At 47.2% G+C, this 23,848-nt stretch overlaps 2 protein-coding genes across 8 annotated transcripts in view; one reads left to right on the top strand and one right to left on the bottom strand.

Annotated features, from left to right (window-relative positions):
- The window catches only part of MLH1 (mutL homolog 1), an 84,525-nt gene extending 82,196 nt beyond the window's left edge, over positions 1–2,329 (top strand). The window contains exons 17-19 of one of the 3 annotated variants that reach the window (XR_008200659.1): positions 220–312; positions 608–870; positions 1,947–2,056. Coding sequence is in view for 2 of the 3 variants with exons in the window: in XM_052653134.1 (XP_052509094.1) it covers positions 220–312; positions 608–684; positions 1,947–2,247 (471 nt within the window). In the remaining variant the exon portion in view is untranslated. Of the gene's footprint in view, positions 1–219; positions 313–607; positions 871–1,946 lie in introns of all 3 variants that reach the window. The other 2 variants (XM_052653134.1, XM_052653194.1) reach the window with 2 other exon arrangements.
- Positions 2,330–3,175: 846 nt separating this feature from the next.
- LRRFIP2 (LRR binding FLII interacting protein 2) overlaps positions 3,176–23,848 on the bottom strand; it is a 110,128-nt gene continuing 89,455 nt past the window's right edge. For 4 of the 5 annotated variants that reach the window (XM_052636216.1, XM_052636202.1, XM_052636208.1 and 1 more), the window contains 9 exons: positions 21,416–21,508; positions 18,904–18,996; positions 13,804–13,905; positions 13,424–13,556; positions 11,747–11,796; positions 7,070–7,190; positions 5,522–5,601; positions 4,838–4,942; positions 3,176–4,419 (listed from right to left, as the gene is read on the bottom strand). In XM_052636216.1, coding sequence (XP_052492176.1) covers positions 4,309–4,419; positions 4,838–4,942; positions 5,522–5,601; positions 7,070–7,190; positions 11,747–11,796; positions 13,424–13,556; positions 13,804–13,905; positions 18,904–18,996; positions 21,416–21,508 — 888 coding nt within the window. In that variant the 3' untranslated portion in view covers positions 3,176–4,308. The remainder of the gene's footprint in view (positions 4,420–4,837; positions 4,943–5,521; positions 5,602–7,069; positions 7,191–11,746; positions 11,797–13,423; positions 13,557–13,803; positions 13,906–18,903; positions 18,997–21,415; positions 21,509–23,848) is intronic. The other variant, XM_052636224.1, reaches the window with a different exon arrangement.

Genomic DNA, 23,848 nt, shown 5'->3' on the forward strand with positions numbered 1-23,848 from the left:
GACTTGGTTTGCTGTGTTCAGTTGGTGAGCAGACCTGAAGAGCAGGTGGCTCTGCTATGTGCCAGCAGAAAAGGTGCTCTCAGCATTTGCCTCTGCTGCCCCCAGGGCCCAACCTGGTCGCCGAGAATAGCAAGTCTGAGGACAGGACCTGGAGCAAGCACCAGGGAGATGCGATTGGTTTAAACTCTAACAGCATGATGTCTTGTCCCCCTTGTCCAGGAAGGGAACCTGGTTGGATTACCCCTTCTGATCGACAACTATGTGCCCCCGCTGGAGGGTCTGCCTATCTTCATCCTCCGACTGGCCACAGAGGCAAGTGATGGAGCGCGTCCTGATGGCAGCCCTGTGGGGGGATGAGTGTCGGGGCGCAGGGGGGTGCGGGCTTGCAGCTCCCCATTCATCTGTGATGCAGAGGAAAAGGGTAATGAGGCTAAGACCCCTCTCTTGCCCACCCACCCACCCCAGCAGTACTCAGTAGCTCCAGACTACAGCTTTAATGCCTAAAAATCATGCGTACTTTTTAAGTCATCTGTTATCTCCATTTAGAAATGAAATGTGTTTAAAGCATGTACATATGTTGACGTATTGAATCCTCTCTTTGGACCAGGTGAACTGGGATGAAGAAAAGGAATGTTTCGAAAGCCTCAGTAAAGAGTGTGCGCTGTTTTACTCCATCCGGAAGCAGTACGTGTCTGCAGAGTCAACCCTTTCAGGCCAGCAGGTACGAGGGCGACACACGCTGGCGCTCCCGAACTGGGATGGCCCTCACGCGAGCCTGCCCCGCTCTGAACTCCTGTGATCCAAGGCACATCAGCGTTGGCAGTGGTCGGCTCTTACGAATTTTATCTCCTTCTGAAATGCTGCTGGAAGGTACCTCTAGAGTGATCTCACTGTCAGATGTACAAACAAGCCATTGTGGTGAGAAACAGATGGGCTCCAGGGCTCGGGGGCCCATGTCCCCACTGTGAGCCTGGAGTGTGTGGCCACAGCCGTCACGTCCTGGTCAGTCCCCACCTCTCTGGCGTGTGCCCCACTCTGCCTCTGACACTGCTGTGCCAGACGGGCCAGGTCCCCAGCTCTTCTGAAGGGAGGTCCCTGGGTTCTTCCTGTTTCCATGTCAGATGACAGCGCTTTTCAATCCAGAACTATTTCGGAGGGTTTGTTTGGGTGAGGAGAGGTGACTGAAACACAGGCACACCTTAGACATTTTGCGAGTTCCGTTTCAGACCGCTGCAATAAAGCGAGCTGCACAAATCTTGGGGTTTCCCAGTGCATATAAAATGTTATGCTTACACCATCCTGTGGTCTGTTAAGTGCAATATATAGCATTGTGTCTTAAAGCCAGTATATATGCCCGCATTTAAAAATGCTGCTGCAGAGATGCCACCAATAGACGTGGTGCAAGGGTGCCAGAAACCTTCCATTTGTGCTTAAAAACCCACAACAGTCTGCAAAGTGCAGTAACACAAGGTCTGCCTGTGTTGTCTGCCTGTGGTGTCAGACGGACATGCAGTCACTGTAGCCACATAACCGTCTTGGCGACGGCACCCGTCCTCTGCGGTGACGGGCTGTGCTCCATCCCGGGGCTGAGGGCGCTGAGGGGCAGCTGCGTGGTGTGTCCAGAGGCTCCCAGAGCCTGTGTGATTTTGGAGTGTGCGTCCTGCTGCTGCTGTTCAGGCGCCACAGTCAGGAGGAGACACTGCTTTAGATGCTGCTACAGTGAGCACAGTTCCTGAACGGAAACAGCTTCCGTGGGGGGGAGCACCACAAGAGCCCTGGCTGCTTCTCTTCCCCGCTCTCGTTGCTGCGCTCAGGCCTGCGGGATCCCTGAGGCTGGCCCAGCAGAGAGACTTCTCAGGCATGAGGTCACACAGCCCCAGATAAGCCACCACAACCCCCCAGGCCTGGCGTTCGCGGGGGTGTGGACTCTACCTTGTGTCTTCCAGAGTGAAGCGCCTGGCGCTACCGCAAACCCCTGGAAGTGGACTGTGGAGCACGTCATCTATAAAGCCTTCCGCTCCCACCTACTGCCTCCAAAACACTTCACAGAAGATGGGAACATCCTGCAGCTTGCTAACCTGCCTGATCTGTACAAAGTCTTCGAGAGGTGCTGACTGTGGTCGTCTGGGACTCTGGGATGCTCTGTTCTTCCTTTTGTGTCCTGATGTCAGTAGGTGGAACTTTCACCTCACGCATGCCTTCTCACTAGGCGCACTGCTTCATGTGTGGCAGATTGACTATAAATAAATAGCCAAATTTGTCCTGAGCATGATTAATTTCATTGCAAATGAAATCCATTTTTACCTAGTGTATGCCTGATTGTGTTGAAGACTCCCGAAAATAGTTTGAAAGCCTCCTGGACATCTGATAAGAAGTCTAAATGGCCTTGAAAATTTTATATAGATCATGCACTGATTTCTTTTTATATTCTGATGAATTTCTAATATCAGGTGATAGACATTATGTTTTTTAATGCTTTTAAAAGGCACCTGAGCCTATAAGAGACTCTGATGGTGTTGTCAGTTCAGCTTCCTGCACGGTCAATCTATTAGTACCTTTAATAACTAATTAGTGTAAAAAAAAAAACTGAACAGTCCTTACACAGTGCATAACAGGCATGAGTTTTTAAGTTAGCCTACTTTGTTAATGGCTATCAATAATACCAGCATATGATAAAGGCATTTCTAGGCATTTTTCTTTGAAGGATGTTATAAAAATACAAACGAATTATCTGCCATTAAAAATAAATGTGCAGTCTGCACTGGGAGGAAGAATATCTGTAGTTTGGAGGTAAAGTCCAGCTCACAAGGCTCAGTGAAGAAATTTCTGCAGAAAAGAACAGAAGAATCTTATCTTATGAGAAGTGGAGCCATTCCATTTGGAAAAGACAGGGACAAGGACAGGCTGCTCTGGGAGGAGCAGAGGCTGAGTGAGCATGGGTGGAGAGGAAGAGGGACTCCAAGGCCTCCAGCTGGACCACACAGTATGTCGGTTCCAGGTATGGGATTCTAGGATGAATCTGCGTCCCAGAACATGCCTCGCCAACCGCCCACTCCCACACCTGAAAGAAAACTTACAGGAAATCACCTCAATTCAGGACATTGGTTTCCATATTTTAAAAACAGAGATAATTATTCTAAAGAAGAGAATAATTATTAGAGATCTTATTCATATTTAAGTTAACTTTATTACCTAGTTTCATGTCTAATTTTATCTTATGTGGCCTTAATTCATTAGACTTCCCCCGTATTTTTTGTGTAAACACGTTGAAGATACAATAATCATTTCCATAAAACCACCTCGATTCTGAGAACAACAGAGAATCACAAATACTGCAACATGGCTACACACTCCACGGCAAAATCCTCTTGAATTGGGTACCTTTAAAGATGAAACCAAAGTTCTTACAAGAAATTCTGTATTTCAGATAATTTTTCCTTAAGGAGAGCAGAGGGGTTGAGCTCGGAGGGGCGTGACTGCCACGATTTGTTTTAAAGGCTCCTCTTAACAGAACGAATGTGTCAGTAGCCGACTGTAGTCAGCAGAAGGGTGTGTTTAACAGACTCTTGAGGCCGACCTCCGCCTGCCTGGCCTGCCCGCCCTCCTGCTCCATCGGGCTGGTCTGAGGTTTCATTCCACAAATAAGCAGCAGATGAAATACTTTACAAGATACAGCACAGCTGATGTGAAGACTAAGGACCCTACTCTTACTTTAAGAGCAACAGGCCCTGGGCGCCCCTGCCCCATGCAATAAAACAAGTTTTATATACACTCCCCATATCCTTTTCTAACATTTTCTTATATAAATTTAAATATCTTACAAAAAAGACTTTTTCCTCCAAACATACAAATTTGAGTGAAACATATATTCCCCACCTGTGAACTTGTTTCTTCACTAAATATAAACGCTACCTGATATTAAGGGTAAGTGTCTCTTGGCCCCTGGAGATCACTGTAGTCTGAATTGCACCGTGGAGAAGGCACTTGTGTTTCTGAGGTCTCCAGGAAGTATCTCAGCGGGCGCCGAGCCGCTGTCCTCCAGAGCCGGGCCCAGTCACTGAGGTGGCTGGGGAAAGTGGTGAGTAAACTTGATTCTAAAATTACGGAAATAAAAAATAACGGCATGGACTAGTTCTCAGTCTAGAATCAAACTACACACAAAGTGTTCATTCATGAAGATTCAAGCCTGTTTCATCCTCTCATAAATTAGAAAATACAAAGGTGGCTATCTGAATGACAAAGCTCAAACAGTCCTGAAAGGGGTCTGTGTCCGGGCCGGGGGGCAGCCCCTCGGGGGCGGGCGGGGCCCTACTGCTGGGCCAGCAGCGCTGTCCTGTTGGCCTTCATCTTCTCCAGCCGCTTGGCCAGGTGGCTGTTAGTCATCTCCATCTCCTCGATCTTGTCCAGTGCTGTTCGGAGCTGCGGACGGGAAGACAGCGGTTACTTCTCACGGTCAGAAACAAAGCCCGCACAGGCTTTCCTCTGCACTCTTGGGGAGATGGAATCACTGCCAGGCGGGGTGGTCTTCCATGGGACCCAACAGTCACTTTTTTTTTCAGCCAGCCAGAGGTGTGAATCAGTGGTGTCGAGAGACAGGGCATACAGACAGAGACCTCATCTAAAACAAAAATGAAACCTTTTTCTCACCAGCTGAGCAAAACATAAAAGTAAATGGCAGTCCCCGTGCAGGTCGGAAACCAACACAGAGTATAGGATCCCACTGCTGTGTCACTGAAGATTGGAGCCAGGATGAAATTCCTTACACAGCAAAGAATGTGTTTCCAAAGGAGCTTTTCTTTTTAGGAACGTATTTCAAGAAGCATAATAAAGTAAGTACCTCTCTTTGTAGCTTCCTCTTCTCTGCTTTCAGCTCATCCTCGACTTTCTCCGCATTCTCAGCAGCGGTTTTGTATCTCAGCACCTGCCCCTCCAGGCGGCTGATCTGTAAACACGAGAACAGTCCTGAGGGGCTGCTACTAGGAGCCACCGGTTTTTCTGCAGCCAAGATGCAAACACGACGTCATGACAGATTCCAAGTAAGCTAACACTAACGAGCCCCCTCAGGGCGAGTCAGAGGTCCTCTCAGAACCGAACTGCTATTTATAAACCAAGAACTGTCATCCCTTTAGAGGATGAGCTGTGCAGTCATTACAGGGCCAGTTTCCCATCTTCGGTTTTATGACGACTACATTGTTTAAGAGCCACAGTAACATCATGGGAGGAGACGCCCTGAATGGAGAAGTCATTAGGCTTTCTGAAATGTGCAAGAAGGGAATATATTATAAAGTACCATCTTCTTGAGTTGGCTCCAAGAAATGGAAGTATAACTTCAGTCTTCCTTCATAGAGAAGGCTGAAGTTCCCTGTGGCTTCTCCACTTTAATATGGAGCTTTTCTACAGCTCCAACTGCAGAGACAGCTCAAAGAAACCTAGGCACTCGCGGGGCTGGCCACTGATGCAGGAAGCAGGTGTGTTGCCAGGGGGACTGATAGCACTTGGCACCACACACAGGAGGACTTACACTTTGCTCCAAGGTGGTTATATCCTGTTCTGCTTTTGAAAGCTTAAACTTGTATTCACTAATTTGTCTGTTGGCGTCTCCTAGAAGAGAAGAGAATAATAAACCTCTTGCAGAGATGTAGGTGTGACGAGAGGCAGTGAGGCCCGCCTGCTGCCCGGGAGAGGGCTGTGCAGTGCAAAGCACACAGGCAACCGCAGCAGCTCCCGGCACCCCAGTCCGGGCACATCTATGCCCCAGGACGCTCCAGCACTTGCACTACAGCACCTGGAAGAAATTCTGATGCGTGCAGGTAGAGCTCGAAGCGGGGAGCCCCGCTGTGAATACAGCAGGGCCCCTGCCTGCGTCCCCGGTGGCCCCACGGCCGGGGCCCTTGTCCCGGCTCCCCTGACCCCAGGCACCCTGCTCTCCACAGCAGGGTCCCTACTCCCACCTCTGATCTCTGAGTCTGACCCAGCCATTAAGGTCCTCAGTTCTCACCTTCTTCATGACCCTCCATAGGTAACGCTTCTCCTTCCTTTGTTGCATTTTTTTTTGCACTTAGGACATTATCATGTTTCCCTAACATTATATAGAACATAGGACAACACAGGTCCACGTGTATGTCTCAGCTTTTTGAATGCACCTCCGTTTCCAGCTAAGTGCTCCGGACATAATGTACGCTTAATATTTACTGAAATAAATGCTTTTCAGTAGTATGTTGTGATAATGCGTTAGGGATAGAGCTGGGAATCATTAGCTGTATATCTGACCTAGAAGCAAACTATTTAAAACAAGTTTAGAAATCCTAGGGGAGAAAAATTCCTTCCAGCAATCCAAATTTAACAAAAACATTAATGGTAGTAAGTTCTAATTAAGCCTTTGTCCAAAAAGGCCTACATGGCCTCACTCAGAATATGTAGATGGAAAGGTCACGGAGGAACCAGTGTTTTAAAATAAGTTATCAGCAACGCCTTATTCAAACTGGAAAAACAAAAGTCTCCCCTGTGTGGATTATACATTCTCCATATACAGATGTCTCCGTACTGTGGAACACTGGGAATACAGTAGGTGTTTACAATATTCAGTAATATGGAGTCAAAACCAGAAAGGCAGGAAAACTGAATTTAGGTAAACTGAATGGGCTTTGTGGCCTGTTTTAAATTCCATCTAATAAAGTTAAGACTATTTCTGGGAAAATTCTGAAACCACTCTGCAGTGGTGTGAGTTAGTTCCGAATATATCCCTCCAATCATCTAAGATAAACTCCCCAGAAAAACTTATCAGTAGGAAGGGTGCTTACAGATGACACAGGAATGTGAAAAAGGACAGTGTCACGATGTCACTAGCTGCAAGATGTCCTAGAAATCATGCCACCCAGAAGGGGAGAGCACCACCCAGGAAGCACGCCAGCTGGAAGCAGGCTCTCGGTCTGTGACTGACTGGGACAGCTTTTCTGGTCCACCTGAGGGCTAAGCTTTGGAACCACAGGCTCGAGCAGCCCGCGCACAGCCCACCCAGGGGAGCGTGCCGGCACAGCCCACCCAGGGGAGCGTGCCGGCCCAGCCTCACTCTGCATCTCGATGAGCTGCAGGTCCGAGCCGTTCTGGAGCTCTGCCAGGTCGCCCGCTGTGCCGTCGCTCCTGGGGCACTTCTGCCGCTCCTCCTCCAACTGCAGCTTTAGTTTTCTAATCTGAAGAGGAAGTAAAGGCTCATCAGTGAGATCCAGCCTCAAATGAAACAGATGCTTGGCCCCGTAAGGCCACAGATGATTCACTCAGAGACCCTCTCCACTGTGCTCAGGTGCTGGAGGTCAGCTGTGACCAAATGTTCAAATGGAGTGAGCGCCAGGACCAGGGGTCCTAATGAAAATAGCCATAAAAAGAGCCATATTTCATTATTTGTGTTCATCTGTAGAAAAGCACATCTTTGAGTATTTCTAAATTTTTGTTTAAAATGGAAAATCCCACAGCAGTTAGATGTTTCTTGTTCTAATTTGAGAGTTAAGTCAAATATTCTTATTTAGAAAGCTGTATACAGAAATAATTGGAAATATATTTTTGAGTTTGGCTATAAAACTTACCTTATTTTACCCAAAATAAAGGCCATTTATAGCAGCTTACTCATTAATAGCCCCAAACATGAAATTGTTGAAATGTCCATCAACAGAAGGATAAAGCAAATAGTGGTCCATGTATATACAATGGAATCACTGCTTGGCGAAAGCAGCAAATATACCGCTCACACATGCAGCAAAACGCTGACTTTCAAGCTAAGCATATGCAGTGCAAAAACTCCAGCAAATACAAACTGAAGAGACAAAAAGGTACGTTGGCGGTTTCTGGAGAAGGGGAGGAGGTGGGAGAGGAAGGAAGGTTTGCAAAGGGACACAGGGACTTGGGATTTCTGCATGCTTTTACCATGCTGATTGGAGTGAGGTTTCACAGGTTGCTGTCCCCACAAAGTTCGTTTAAGCCCAGTGCCTCACAGTGTGATCTTATTTTGGGAACAGTCACTGCAGAGGCTCTCAGTTGAGATGAAATGATACTGGAATAAGGTGGGCCTTGAGTCTGGTATGCCTGGGGCCCTTAATCAGAAGAGTGCCACATGGCCAGAGGGGAGCCGTGTGACACACAGAATGCTGTCAACAAGCCCAGGGGCCCAGCGGCCCGCCGTCTAGAAGAGAGGCCTGGGAGGCCCCCACAGGCCTCCGGAGGAGGCCGCGCTGCCGACACCCCTCCCTGGGCTCCTCGCCTCCATGCCGGGGGAGCCCCCTGCCCTGTGCCGCCCATCCTGCGGTGCTCTGTCACGGCGCCCTTGGAAACTCATCTACGGGTGTGCATCTGCACATTTTAAGTGTGTGCCCAGGTGGCGCTAGTGGTAAAGAGCCTGCCTGCCAACACAGTGACATAGATGCAGGTTCAGCCCCGGGGTTGGGAAGGTCCCCTGGAGGAGGGCATCGCAACCCACCCCAGTGTTCTTGCCTGGAGAACCCCCTGGACAGAGAAGCCTGGCGGGCTCCAGTCCGTGGGGGTCACACACAGTCGGGCACGACTAAGCACACAGAGCAGCTTGTTTTATGTCAATTATAACCTATCTTAAGTTTTTTAATTTATAAAATAAAACTAAAAGATAAACTTGAGGGACTTTGGATTGGGAAAAAAAGAAGGTCCAGCTGGAGACAGCAGTCCCGTGAATGGAAAATAAGATTAGACGGACAGAGATGAGCTGAGGGCAAGCCCTCTAGCCCACCCTGCTTCCAGGCTGCACGGCTGGGCCTGGAGCCTCAGGCAGAAGATGGGAGGCGCTCTCTTTAGAGTTCTGACGAGCCTGAGATACAAGTCCAGCACACCCACATCGAAGGTTCCCAACCAAACAGCCAGCCACATCAAGCTTTACAGAAACTCGGGTGGGCCCCACCAACAAGCTGCCCACCAGCTTTGTAGTAGTCCGCTTTTAAACAGAAAACTAAGTAAATCTACATAAAAGAACACCTGGAATGAAACAAACTACACAGACAGAAAAAAGTAAAGGGGAGCAAATCAACCAGGCTATCAATATCGTCCGAGATAAGAGAAAGTGCATCCTTGAAATGACTTCAGAACTACAACTCAGTAAAAATAAGGCTAAGTTGAGAACATCTTTTAGAAAGCAGAACACATGAGATGAAAGGGATGGAAAACCAGCAAAGAGAGAGTATCTGGCTTGAGGTCTATTCCTTCCCCCCAAATCAGAAATCAAAAGTCGAGCTCCCCGAATGCCTATAACACCCCAGAGACACAGGAAGCAGAGCCCGCTGTCCTCGCCCGCACAGGGCCACCTCTGGGGCCAAGCCCAGGCCTCGCCATGCCTCCTCGGGTCAAAGGTGAGGCTGTGTGCTCAGAGCGTCGACCGTCCTTAGCTCCATCCCCAGGGGGCACTGGACCAAGTCTGCCCACCCCACCATGGGGAAGGGTGAGCTAGGCACCAAGACTGAACCCATCCTTTCCGACAGCTCTGCCCTTTCAGCCACGACATCACTACCCGCCTTGGGGCAGCCAGGACTAACTCATCTTCCCTGCCGTTCCTCCTCGTGTCCATCTCAGGAAGGCCACCCTCCCTTCCCTGTGCTCGTCCCTAAAGGACCCTGGACGAGTCCGACTCTGTCCTCACTTCCTAACCTTCCCCAAAGCCCCACCCTTGCGCTGCCCCCTCTGGTTACCTTCTGTCATCAGCAGCCCCTCCATCCCCTCTGCAAGTGCCCATCACCCCAGCCTGCTCCCCCTGAGGGGCAGCTTCCTCGGCAGCCCCGTGCCCCTGCTGAGCCTGAGGACGGATCAGGGTCCCCTGCTCTCCTTGCTGTTGCGTACTCGTCTCCCTTTGGCTCCCCTGAACTCCTAATGCAGCTCCCAATCACATCTCTGCTTCACAAATGCTCATCACCACCATCACCCCGCACTCTCGTCACCACTGTAGCTCCTAACTCTCATACCCGCAAGGTTATTCCCGCCTGAATTGTTGGCAAATTCAAAATCCATCTGGGCAGAGGATCTCTTAAAATCAATCCCTCCGTTTCTGGAACAAGGATCTTGCCATCTACCCCATCCCACCTGCAGCCACTTGCTCCGTCATGTACTAGATCTCTTCACTAGACACCAGCCAGCCTACTCAATGCAGTCCCATGCATCTTCTAACCACTACTCTTGATCTTTCCAGTTCATTCTCTCTGCACCCAACTCCAAAAATCCTTCCACCCCACGGGCTGCTGCTGCTGTCACGTCAGTTGTGTCCAACTCTGTGCGACCCCATAGACGGCAGCCCACCAGGCTCCCGTCCCTGGGATTCTTCAGGCAAGAACACTGGAGTGGGTTGCCATTTCCTTCTCCAATGCATGAAAGTGAAAAGTGAAAGTGAAGTCGCTCAGTCGTGTCCGACTCTTTGCAACCCTTGATGTCTTCTTGGATTTCCTATAAAGCTCCTTACCCAGCTTAATCTCAAGGCCCATCATCACTCTGGCATATGTCTGCCCGAGTCTCCTCACCTGGTGAAATCTAACACTCTGCCCACTCCGTGCCTACACCTAAGCTGCTAAATGTGCCTGGAGAAACTAAATGCTTTCACACAAAACACCAAACCGCATCACTGAACTTTCATAATACTAGGGAGAAAGGAGAGTATGGGCCAAGCTTCCAGAGGGGAGAAACAGGTCACAGATAAAAAATAAAAAATCAAAATGTCCTTGAAATTCTCAATAGCCAAACGCAGGAAGGCAGAAGACAATGAAGCAATTTCTTTGAAAAAAAAAATAAATGCAAATAATTACAACAAAGAAGTCCATACGCACACCAAACTGTTAATCAAATAAAGGGGTAAGGTGACATTTTCATTCCTGTTAAGAAAAATTTATTGCCTCCAAACTGTTCTCCAGAAGCTTCTGGGGGATGTACCCGAGCAAGAGAATGGAGGTGGAGGGAGGGAGGCCTAAGACACCACAGAATGGGGTCCAGGCTGGAGCTGTACAGGCAAAGGGAACTCCAGATGATGAGCAGGGTGGTAAGGTCTCTGTCCCCAGGGAGTGAGCCAGCATGTTCCGAAGGGCTGCGCCAGACGCGCCAGGAACCAGAAAATGAGTGTGGACTGAGACCACTGCTGGAGAGTCTGCAGCTCTGAGAAAGCCGGACATCGGAAACCAGGCACACGACAAGGCAAGCCACGTCCTGACCTAAGGGGGCCACGGAGACGCGAAGGTGGTGAAAGGAGCCCCAGAGCACGCCCTGGGGTCCCGCTGTGTGCAGTGTCTACAGGCTTCTGATGACACGGAGCGACTGGAGTCACTGTCCCTTTGTGGGGAGGGAGTGGGGACGGGAATACAGATGTCAGGCAGGGAGAGGGGATGAAGGAAGCGAAGTTCCCATGCTCCACAGAGGGGTGTCACCAGGACTGCCTTAAGCAGAACGGCCGAGAAGCAATGTAAGCACGTCACACAGAAGCAGTGCACACCACTGCAGTCAGCTAACGGGGCCAAACACGAGATCAGGGCTGGGGCCTTCTGCCTTAACAGGCTCATAGAGCTGACTCCCTAAGCTGTGTCCTAGAAAGACTAGGAGACAACAGCGGTAAATATGACTTTTTATCCTTCAACTCTTACTTGAGTAGTGATGTCTGAAATAAGCACGTCTTTCTAGTGCACATTTTAATTTGCTCACATTTTGCCACATGGTTTAGTCAGTTATAGTTAAGATTACCCTCCCATGAGAAGAATGCCTTTACCTGTGATAGCAGCTCTTCCTTTTCCCCAGCGAGTTTTCGTAGCCTTACGTCTAAAACAAATGAAAAGTTTGTAATGATGTAGTATATAAACAATTTAAAATAATTCTTCAAATTCACAAATAGCAAACATCTGATAAACAATTTACCACTTTGAGTATCAAAAGACATGAAGGCTTTAATGATGAAAGGAAAAGTACTAGATGATTCAAGACATATTTCCACACAGTCGATGTTTATCAGGCACTGAGTACAACATTTGCTCCCAAGAGCAGTGATTCTCCATGTGAAGACAGATGCAAGTACAAAGATCATTTCCTTGTTTCAAAAATTTGCAAGTTTTACCAGGAGACAATCCCTCTAAAGCCAAGGGTACCCCCACAGGCTTTTAAGTCCTTAGAACGAGAAAACAAACTGGGAGAAAGAACAGGGCTGAGAATGAGCCTGAGGGGGGTGCTGGAGCAAAGAACGCACAAGGACACAATGCCAGCAGCAGGCAAGGCCCACAAAGCCTGTGTGGGGGGGGTGTGGGGCGCGCTCTAAGATGTGGGCTGGCAAGACTCGGCAGAGGCTCCGCAGCAGGACCACCAGGCCGCTCCTGGCCTCGGGATGGATGCTCCCTCCCAACACGCAGGAGAACAGGCCCCTGGGCCGATGGGATGCCGACAGAGGACGGGCTCCCCACAGTCAACCACAGTCACCGCCAAATGCTCCAGCCGCCCCCACGAGGCAGGGGAAACCCTGCAGCTGCCCGTGGCCGCGCTCGCCCACGCTCCGCGCATGCTCCACTGTCAGAGGGCCGATGGTTCTGCTTCCAGAGTTCCCCCCTTGAGAGCGGGCCCGCCGCTGTCATATACACATTCCTCTAGGAAACTGACATATATATGAAAACTGAAAAGGAAGAAAGCTCACTTTAATATAAAAGCGGCTGATGCTACAGTATCCACCTGTGCCATCCTCTAGGCCTGGATTCTGAGTGGACACAGCAGATGGGCATCTTCCTGAGGGTAGTGTCATTAGGCTTCCAAAGCATTGAGTTTAAGTGGCTTAGCCCTTAACACATTACTGACTGGAAACGAACGCTGGTGGCTGGCAATTTGTTATGTAAGTGACTATTGAAACGCCTCTGTCAATAACATTCAAGTAACCAAAGACCTATTAATAGTTCCTGGTCAAAAAGCTGGTAAGAGGCTCAGAAGCCCTGCTCTGGAATAACAGTCCTCTGATAACTTCTGGTTGTCTGTTTGTTGCCTTAAGAAGTGCGGTGGCAAAGAGCTACAGAATCCTGGTGTGAGTCAAAGGACAGAAAACCAGATGCTCCTGGAAGAAGAAACTTCGAACACGCTCAGGAAGCCACTGACCAGCCCTCTGGCTCCCCAGGACAGGTGTGCTGGATTCTCTCTTCCCAGAAAGTAGTGTTTAAATGGCAAAGCCACATACACACACCCACACGCTCCTGACCAGGGGCCTCACCCCCTAACCCTCACTGCCTGGCAAGGGCCCAGGTGCTGCTTTCCCAAGGTCAAGGATGTCTGAAGACAGCGTGCCCAGGTGTCTTCCTCTCAAGGATGTCGAGAAGTCTCAGACCGCCCTGGCTTTCGTTTTCCAAGAGAGGATGTGACCAGGTTGATGTCCAGGGGGACAACACGAACCCCAGTCAACACAGCGGCAGTGTCTTACCGAGCGGCCCTTCCCCCGCCGACTCCAAGACCTGGGCGGCTTCCTGAGACACCACGGTGATGGCCCCGACTGAGGGCTCCTGGTGGATGTCGCCGTTGGGAGTGCCGTCAGGGATGATGACTAAGCCGTGTTTCTGCGGGGAAGAAGAGACCCAGTGTCTCAGCGGAGCCCCCAGGGAGGCAGGAGGCGGCAGCACGGTGGCCCTGTGATGACACACGCCTGCTGCGGGGACCCCTGGTCAGCACCAGCCACACGGAGTCCAGCTCTGCGGACGGACTCGCACCTCCCGGCTCCGGGCGGGAAAGCCAACGGCGCTCTGCGTTCAGGAGGCAGAGGGGACAGGGCGGCAGGAGGAGCAGAGCGGCGAGGAGCTCACGTACCTCTCCCGCCTCCACCGCTGCCTTCAGCCTGGCCAGCTCCTCCCGGAGCGCGTCCCGCTCGCTCCTGAGGCAGCCTGCGTGCTCTTTCAGTTTCTCAAGGGCCTGGTTTGGACGGGGCAGCGGGAGAAAGGGCACAGAGAGAGAGAGCAAATGAAAGGGAGCAGAGCAGGACCTGATTCAACTGCAAAGAGATAAAGCGTCAGGGACAAGGAGGCCTTAAGAGCTTTGGACACAAGCAGTTAGATGTGGAGGGGACACAGAGTCCTATGCATCTAGCTTCAGAAGAAAGTTTTGTAGAAAGTGGTTAATCGTGTGTAAATCTGGCAAAGCATGCTTAGCACATCAGGCAAGAAAAACAAACCCTTTTTAGTCAGTGAAAATAAACAGAGAAGGAAGGTGAAGAAGAAATAACACTAAAATAAAGATTTCCTGACAAACCTCCTAAGTATGCTTTTATTTGGTAGTCCAAAAACCCACATTCCATGTTAAACTGAACTAGTATATTCAAGAATATACTTGATTTTTTAAGAAATAAAAATGGGTTCTGGAATAACCAGTATAATGTATTTTAATTAAATACTGGCTGCAGTAATTGTTCTCTACATCATATGGTAAAATACTCCTCATATACCACTCAATTAAAAATAGCTACCCCCCCCCATTCTCAAGGATATGTTTTTGTTAATTAAATGCAACTAATGGTTATTTGCTTTTCTGATATATGTTCAAAATGTGAAAAACGGATGAAATAAACCCAGCCCACTTATGGCAGGCAGCAGAATATGGGTTTGCAAACAGGCCATTGAGTCCTGGCACCTACTAACTGACCCGTGCCTCAGTTTCCTCACCAGAAAAAAGGATGATGCCAGCACCACCCACTGGCCCAGGCTGAAAGGAGTACTCAGCACCAGCACCCAGCAGTGCAGAAGACACAAAGGTTCAGGAAAAGCTGGCCTGGGTTCCGTGTGTATTTTCCCTGTTGTTGCCTAAAGCTCACAGCTGTCAGAGCTGAGGACAGCAGAGCAGAAGCAGGAGCACGTCTGTTACTTTATGTCATAAAATAGTCCAGACTTCAAAAGCCACCCAGGTCAAGCAGTGTGTGCAGACATCTAGCAGCTGGGCTATCTGAAAAAGCCTTTGTCTGCCCATTTGTTCCCGCATTTAATGTTTTCAACCAGAATTCCCATTCATGCAAGAAGCTGAACAACAGGTAACTCTCCTCTTGGTTTAGAGAGTCTAGAAGTGGGCCAACTGCTTAGTTACTCATTGCTGAAAAACTGGACAACTTTCTAAATCATTATAATCCTATTTTCCAACCAGTAAGTAAATAAGGGATGATGGCAACTGCCATTTGTGTAGCTCCAGGTCTTAAAATTGATGTTTCTCATGTATTTTTATTTTTAATTTTTCCCTTACATACCCTGTACTTTTCTTATCCCCATTTCACAGATCAGAAAATTGAGGCTTCGACAGGCTACGTTTTTAACCCAAAGTCACAGTAAGTGGCAAAGCCATAAAATGAATCCACTTTTTTGGTTCAAAGCCCTTGCACACTCTATATGTCCCATCACCCCGTGAAGGGCACAATCGTCTTCCCTTACTGTCACCCCGGATGCTACTGGAAAGTAGTTCACAAGACAAGTCCTATTCCTTCTTTGGCCAAACTGCAATGTGAACGTCCAGCTTCCTCTTTCAACAACTGACATTCATATTGTGTGTCGAGAGTCTGCCTGTAAGTTAATACAGTGCATTCCTAACACCACAAGGTGTTTAGTCTAACACTTCAAGCCAGTATTATCACTCTGTTACATCACTAGCAAGTGTAACATTAGGACAGCAAAGCCCAACGCCACCAGCCCATCTGTGGCAGCCTGTCCTCTCTGGGCTGGCTGTTTCGGGTTACAGGAGCCCACGCGCACCGTCGTGCCATGCATCGCCACACACACCTGCGGCGGCGGCGGCCACTCACAACATGCTCGATTAACAACACTGGAGCAAACCCCCCAGGAACAGACCAACTTGAAACTCGAGTTCTAGCAAATGCTAGTACATGCCGTTGGTTCCTTTTCCCAATCTTACAGCAGACTGTATCTTTACTTTCAGACTTTCAAATTTCACCTTCCCATAATTATGGGTGGGAAAATAAGATACATCCTGCAAATCCTCCCATCTTACCACAGAGCTTGAAGGCCACTGAAATACCTTATAACTGGACCAAATGTATTCACACTGGATCTGAAATCCTCTGTATTACCCGACCATAAAATCACTACTCTTGTGCTTGTCTTCCGTAAGTGTTCCTACAGTAGATTTTTTTAGGGTAAAAAGTACATGCTTGCGGAGCTTTAAATAATTTTTTACCCCTGACCTAACCTCAAATTCTAGGGTCAAGAAGGCCGAAAGGCTGAACTTTTGGACGACAGGTTATAATTACATATAGGCACAAATATCTTTAGTGAGAATGGGAGTAAGCCTTGTGCGAGGCTGTAGGGCCATACAAGCCCTTCACACATACAAATCTGACACATGACCCCCGGGTGCTCAGAACGACTCTGGTGCTAGACGAGCAACCACTAGGGTCAATGAAAGAGTGAAAGCAAACTGAACTGAAATTAAAGAAAACTACATGAGAACAAGGGCCATGCTCCTTCACGGAGCTACTAAAGTTAAATCTTGATAGCGCAGCTAGAGACGCGAGACACCAGGTAGTCACAGGTCATGTTTAAAAGGCATCTTTTAAAAGTCAAGGGGGGACCACCTCACACACATGATGATGGCTGCTACAAAAAAAGAGTGTTGGCAATGATGGAGAGAGCTGGAACCCTTGTACAGTGCTGCTGGAAAGGTAAAATGGTGCAGCTGCTACAGAACACAGTATGGTTGTTCCTCAAAAAATTAAATTACCATATAAGGTAGCAATTCCCCTCCTGGGTATGTACCCAAAAGAAATCACCAGAGAGATCTGCAAACTCATGTTCATAGCAGCGTCACTCACAGCAGCAAAAAGATGCGAGCAACCAAGTGTCCATCAACAGATGAATGAGCACACAAAATGTGCTACAAACATGCCCTGGAATATTATTCAGCCTTAAAAGGAAGGACCTTCTGACATAGGCTACGCCATGTCTGAACCCTGAGGACATACGCTTAATTGAAATAAGCCAGTCACAGAAAGACAGATACTGTATGATTCCACATATAAGGTACCCAGAGTAGTCAAATTCACAGAAACGAAAGTAGAATGCGGGCTTCCAGGGGACGGAGGAGGACGCCCTGGGGAGGAGTTGTTTAATAAAGTTCAGTTTCAGTTCTGCAAGATGCAAAGAGGTTCTGTGGAACCTCCAATGTGAATGGACTTAATACCACCAAACTCTTCACTTAGAAATGATTTAAATGGTCAATTTTATGTTATTTTTTGTATGTTACCAGAACAACAACAAAACAATTTTTTAAAGCAAAAGAGGGACAAACTTTTGATGCATAAAGCACTTTGGATGAATCTTAAGGGGAATTATTCTCAGTGAAAAAAATGTAATTCTAAAGGGTTACATATGGTGCTGCTGCTGCTAAGTCACTTCAGTTGTGTCCGATTCTGTGCGAATCCAGAGACGGCAGCCCACGAGGCTCCCCCGTCCCTGGGATTCTCCAGCAAGAACACTGGAGTGGGTTGCCATTTCCTTCTCCAATGCATGAAAGTGAAAAGTGAAAGGGAAGTTGCTCAGTCGTTCCTGACTCTTCGTGACCCCATGGACTGCAGCCCACCACGCTCCTCCATCCATGGGATTTTCCAGGCAAGAGTACTGCAGTGGGGTGCCATTGTCTTATAAAATATTCTTAAGATGACAAATTATAGAAATGGAGAAGAGCAGTTGCCAGCACCTGGCATGGTGATGCTGAGGCAGCAGATACGACCACAAGAGAACGATAGGAGGGACCTCTTACAGTGATGAAAATGTGCTCCACCTAGACTGGATCAAGATCAATGCCCTGACTGTACTTATAGTTTTACAAGATGTTACATTTTGGGAAAACTGGATAAAGGGCATACAAGGTCTCTGCATTATTTCTTACAACTGCATGTGAGTCTACAATGATTTCAAACATTTTTTAAAAGTTTGGGCTACCCCGGTGCTGCTAGTGGTAACAAACCCGCCTGCTAAGGCAGGAGACGGAGGAGACACGGGTTCAGTCCCTGGGTCGGGAAGATCCCCTGGTGGAGAGCACGGCAGCCCACTCCAGCATTCTCGCCTGGAGAATCCCACAGACAGAGGAGCCTGGCAGGCTACAGTCCATTGGGTCGCAACGAGTCGGACACGACTCGGGCTGAGCCCCACCACCACCAGCTGATTTCAAGCAGAACATGACCTCTTTAGGTCCTCAGGCCAAAGGCCTCCTCCTCTCTTTTCCCCCATCTCCCCTGACAAGGTGAGTCTCAGGAACAGAGCTCCTATGCCACGAGGAGGTTGCCAGTCAAAAGGCTACTGGGATGAACCGGCAGGAATGTTTTCAGTCTCCGGAGTACTTGGGATCTACCTGAAGGGCTTAGCAAAAAGGCACTGAGGACTTCTTCCTTATCTGGGCCCCTGCCCTGGGGAGTTATGAGGATATAATTAGAGGTGACGTCACAGTTTGGCAGAAAATCTTACATTCCTATCCACTTCCGTAATTAAAATGATTCTAATCTCTTCCGATTTTATTCACCAAAGATTTATGGGATATTAATAACTTCTCCCCTACCACCCCCATCCTCTGCTGCTTCTCCAGATTGTTACAATGTAAGAGTATCAAATTACCCACAGAGTTTGAATTAAATGCCTGTAGCTGTTTCTGCATAAAAATCTTGGGAAAATAAAGAACAACTTCCTTAGAAAGCTCCTGCTTGTACCTTTAACAAGCGCAGAGTCAGCTGGAGAGAGTTCTTTCCAGGCATAGGATCAGGTTTTCCCAGGGAACTTTCTGCCTTCTGCTAGTTTATATTTCACTCGGTATAAATGCTCAAAGATAATCAAAGGACAGAATTTTAGGAATCTCTAGATCACATTCACGTTGGCCTGTTCCCTGTCTGTGAGCTTCGGGCCAAAGCCCAGTTCCACCTCATACCCTAATGCTCTTATCTTTCCAAAGCAGCGTCTCCTGGAGTTCGAACACCTCTTTTGTCACGGTGTCTATGTTCTGCTGCATACGCTGCTTCTCCTGCAGAGGAAGAGGGGAAGAGGAAAAATAAAAGAGCAGGAAGGAAAAGAGGATGCGGTGAGGGGGAGGAAAGCAGAAGAGAAAGAGAGCTGATAAGGAGACTGAACAAAAGGAGAAAGTCTGTGATGAACGGGGAAAGCAGGAGCTGCTTGCGGGAAGGAAGGGTGACACGCAGCGTCTAGGCGCCGTGACTCCCACGGGCCTGGTGCTGGGACAGCCAGCGAGGGGACCGGGGACAGCTGTCCCAGCCACAGCCACGGCAGCCAGCCAGTGGGCTTCTGCACACGCCCAGCTAGCTCCACACGTGTGCTCTTCTGCTCATGAATGCCCTTCCTCAAACATGGCACACTCGCACTTCTAGAGAGGGGAAGCCAGACCTGCTCATGAGCACGTGACCCCTATCACTGACAACAAGCAGGAGTTTCTGAACTCTACTGTTTTAGGCAGAACTGAAAAAACCATAAGCGGGACACGGCTCAATCATTCTGAATTTCCTTTAGCAGCACCTATGACAGCAGGAACATCGTAAGTTACAAATGAACAACAGCAGTTTTTAGAAACACTTGAATTTCAGCATTCAGCCATTCTTACCTTTTGAGTAGGCAGTGAGGCACAGTTTATACCCTCTTATACTTAGCAGGTTTTCTTTTCTGCATTACTGGTAAATTATCATCTCCTACTTTCCCTATTTACACATCTCTCACGTACTTTACCGTGTGGTTCTCAATTCTAAAGACCAAAAAACGTTATTTTGGATAGTCAAGATTCTTCAGTTATAAGTAAATGTGTATATTAACATCTGGTGGTAGTTTAGTCACTAAATCGAGTCTGACTCTTGCGACTCTACGGACTGTAGCCCTCCAGGCTCCTCTGTCCATGAGATTTCTCAGGAAAGAATACTGGAGGAGGCTGCCATCTCCTTCTCCAATATTAATGTTTGAAGGATGTTAATTCTAAACAAGAAAATACCTAAAACTAAAGTTTGTATACCCAGCACCTTAGGCTTTTAAGTTAGAGACCATACTGACAAGCTGTAAAAGTCAAGCATTAAAATTCCTCTTAAATGCAATCATCACATTCAAAATTAGAACACTTAATCAGTTCTAATGTAAGTTACTGAATTTGAGAAGCAGTGCCCAAAGCAGTTTTATCATTCTTTTGAAATTGTAATGGGGAAAAATATATATTTTAACTAGAAAAAGAAGTAAGTGGCTGGCATACTGACACACAAAAACAAGAAGACAAAAAAGGAGAAGAAGTCACACATTATTTTTAAATGCCAGCAGGACACAGAGTTTGGATAATATACTTCTTGCCATATATGGAAAAACTAAGACAACTAACTCCATATGTAACCTGATATTTTCAAAGGGTTATCTGTGTTTGCATTTAGAATTCACAAATTCTACCCGCTTTCAGCAAGCCAAGTTCAGTTATTCTCAAGAATGACAAAAAAAGTAACATATATCCACAAATAGAATCACTTCTTTTCCTCGATTAAATCATTTTTAAAGTCATTCGCATGGGGAGAGATTAAGTGAGTCAGATCAGTGGGGGAAGAGAAAAAGGAGAGGGAAAAAGTAGGGGGGAGGGGAGTTCTGAGCCACTTGGGACATGGATGAGCTGAGTGTGACACATGAGAGGCATCTCAGGGTCGCTGGGGCGGGCCTCCCTGACATTGCCACGGCACCGCTGCTCATTAACACCAGACGTGCTGGGAAAGCACGCCGAGGAAGCAAGCGGGAGTCAGTCCCACCAAACCTAACCCCGTATTTATAAAAAAATGGCAACCTCGGAGGAAAACCACATTTAAAGAAAAACAGAGATGCATGCCAGGTAGCAGGCCCAAAAGGATGAGAACTGCTGTCAAAGGTTTCCTGAAGGCCCACAGGGCTCCCCTCCTGGGACCCTGCCGTGGTCCTAGAGCTCCTTGCCAGGGGGAACCTGAGCCGCAGCCTCAGCCAAGCTTCGCCTTCTGGCTCCCACCAGGCATCCAGACAACTTCTTTTCATTTAGCCATTTCAGAAGCGCACCTACCTGAGTGAAGATCAAGCTTCTTCTTCCCCAAGAATCATGTCCCCAAATATAGCACTCACTACATTCCCAAGGACCATGGTATCCTGCAGTGTCTCCTTTTGCCCACTTCCTAAGGTATCTTTAGGGGAGAACATGCTTAGGAATAAAAGACAGTAACAAAAGCTCCTGCTATTAAGAAGAAAATACTTAGAGGGCTCCCAGTATTAATTTTTAAGCCTGCTCTCTGTTTCACACTTGTAAAATGTTAGGGTGCAGCCAAATGTGAAGAGACAAGGACAGGGTTTGTGGCATTTTAACCCCCTTCTCTCCCAACACACATGCCCTCACTCCACTCAGTGCATTTTCTCCTCAGAAAAGGTATGTCCACAGTTCCCGCACGTACCTCAATTAGCTCGTCTCTCTGCCGGAGGCCTTCTTTAAGCTCATCCATCTTGTGCTGGAGCACGCTACACATATGTTTCTGCCTTTCCAACTCCTGTTATTAAAGAAATGAGACGGTTAACAGAGACGGTGGCACACGACAGACTGGAACAGCTACAGTGTAATAACAGAGAGGCTGCCTGTGACCCCAGACACACGCCTGCACTGCCATGCACTGTAACTTAGAAAACTTCTGCATTCTATGGAAAGGCTCAGGAAATTCTCAATTTTCATCTCATATGATTACATAGCTAGAAAACCCAAACTAATCAATGGAAAAATTACTTTGAATAATGAAATGACTTAGTAAAACAACAGGCTATAAAATTAACATGGAAAATTCAAGAAGTGCCACAGATGAAAACAGAGAGAAGATACAAGAAACACACCATCAAAAAATAAAATACATACATGTAAATTTACAAGATATACCCAAAATATATACGAGGAAAACATTCCTGGAAGACAGAGAAGTAGGACTGAACCAATGGAAAGGCATACCATATTCCTGAATAAAACGATGCATCATAAAAATATAGGTTCCCCCTGAAATAACCTATGCAGCCCAAATAAAAATACCAACAGGTTCTCTCCACAGAGCAACATAAGTTGATTATAAAGTTTATTTGGGAGAAAAATAAGAAAAAATAGCTGGAAAAACACAAAAAGAAAAAGAAAGCTAACCTTACTAGATATTGAAACATTATTATATGGCTTATATAATTAAAACTGTTGTAATGGCTCATGAATACAGACCAATGGAATAGGATAGAAAAATCCAGAAGCAAGCCCAATTACGTATTAAACAACAACAAAACAAAAAGTGGTTCAAATCAATGAGAAAAGCTAGGCTTTTAAGTTAGCAGTGTTGGCATAACTGGATATAAACATGGAAGGACAACACTGGAACCAAGCTTCACAGTCTACAGCACAAGAGACGCGCAGAAAGAAGAGGGAGAGACAGATAGACAGAAGAAAGGGAGCTGGAAGCAGCCGCAGAGGAGAGACGAGCGCATCGCTCCACCAAGCAGTGGGTGGAACACTGCTAACAAACGACTCCGAAGTCCACGCACGAGACGGCGAACGGGGCAGAAAAACTGGACTAGGTAAAAATGTAGAACTTTTGGGAAATTCCCCAGAAATCCCATGGTGAGGGCTTCGTGCTTCCACTAGAGGGCAGTGGTTTGAGCCCTCGTTGGCGAACTAAGATTCCACAAGCAGTTGCAGCGGCGCCAAAAACACAAAACAAAACAACAACGTTTGCAAAAGCACTAGAAACAGCAAAGGCAAGCGACACGTGACTGCAAAAGACTGGCTACTAAGCCACATCAGAGACAAAAGGATACCACCCGTTCATATAAAGAGCCTTGGAAACTAGAAATAAGGAGGGGAAAACCCACTATTATTAGAATAGGCTAAAAAAAAAAGAAAGGGACAGTTCACAGAAAAACAAGTACATTGCACTGAGTATGAAAAGATGCCCATACTAAGAGACATGCAAAATGAAACTGTGTTTCTCACCAAAACACCAGTAAAAGTCCCAAACTTAACAATATCCTCAGGGGAAAATAGCATGGAGAAGGACAGGCCCACTCTTACAGTAAGCGGGAATACAAAATTGTACAACCCTGACAAAAGGAGAATAATTCATGTCCAGCAGGGTTACCAGGCCTTCTGATCCAGCAAACTGATTTTTGTGACTCGCACAGATACCAGCAAAAATACAAAAAGACCTATGCAGTACATTGGTTTTGCAGGACTATTTTGAAGAGCAAAAGACTGCAAACAACTCTAATGTGCACTAATAGGAAACTGGTGGTATAAACTGTAGTGTAAGTGATAGAGGAAGAGCTCTCATCAGGTGATAGAGTCAAGATACAGAAAAATAGTACAGTATGCTACCATTTTCTAAGAAAGGAGAAACACAACTGTATTTTATATTTTGAATGGGGGAAAAAGGTCTTCTTGGGATTAAAAAGAAAATGGGAACATAAACCACTTAATTAAAAAAATTCCCTTGAGGAAGGAGAAAAGAGGGATGAAGAGAATGAGACAAAAGACTGACTTCTTTCAATTCTTTTTTGTTACTGATTTGACTTCAGATCTGTGTAAATAATTCACAAATTGTATAAAAAATTTTCATTGTGGAAGCAACCTAAGTGTCCATTGAAAGATGAAGGACAAACAAAATGTGGTACATAAATACAGTGGAATATTATTCAGGAAGAAAATCTCGTCACACGCTATGAACATGAATGAACCCTGAGGACAGTATGCTAAGTAAAATAAGCCAGCAACAAAAAGACAAATATGATCCGACTTATATAGGTACCTGGGGGAGTTGAGAAAGCAATGGCAGCCCACTCCAGTGCTCTTGCCTGGAGGATCCCAGGGA

This window comes from Budorcas taxicolor, chromosome 1 (assembly GCF_023091745.1).
Source record: "Budorcas taxicolor isolate Tak-1 chromosome 1, Takin1.1, whole genome shotgun sequence".
Taxonomy (NCBI): domain Eukaryota; kingdom Metazoa; phylum Chordata; class Mammalia; order Artiodactyla; family Bovidae; genus Budorcas; species Budorcas taxicolor.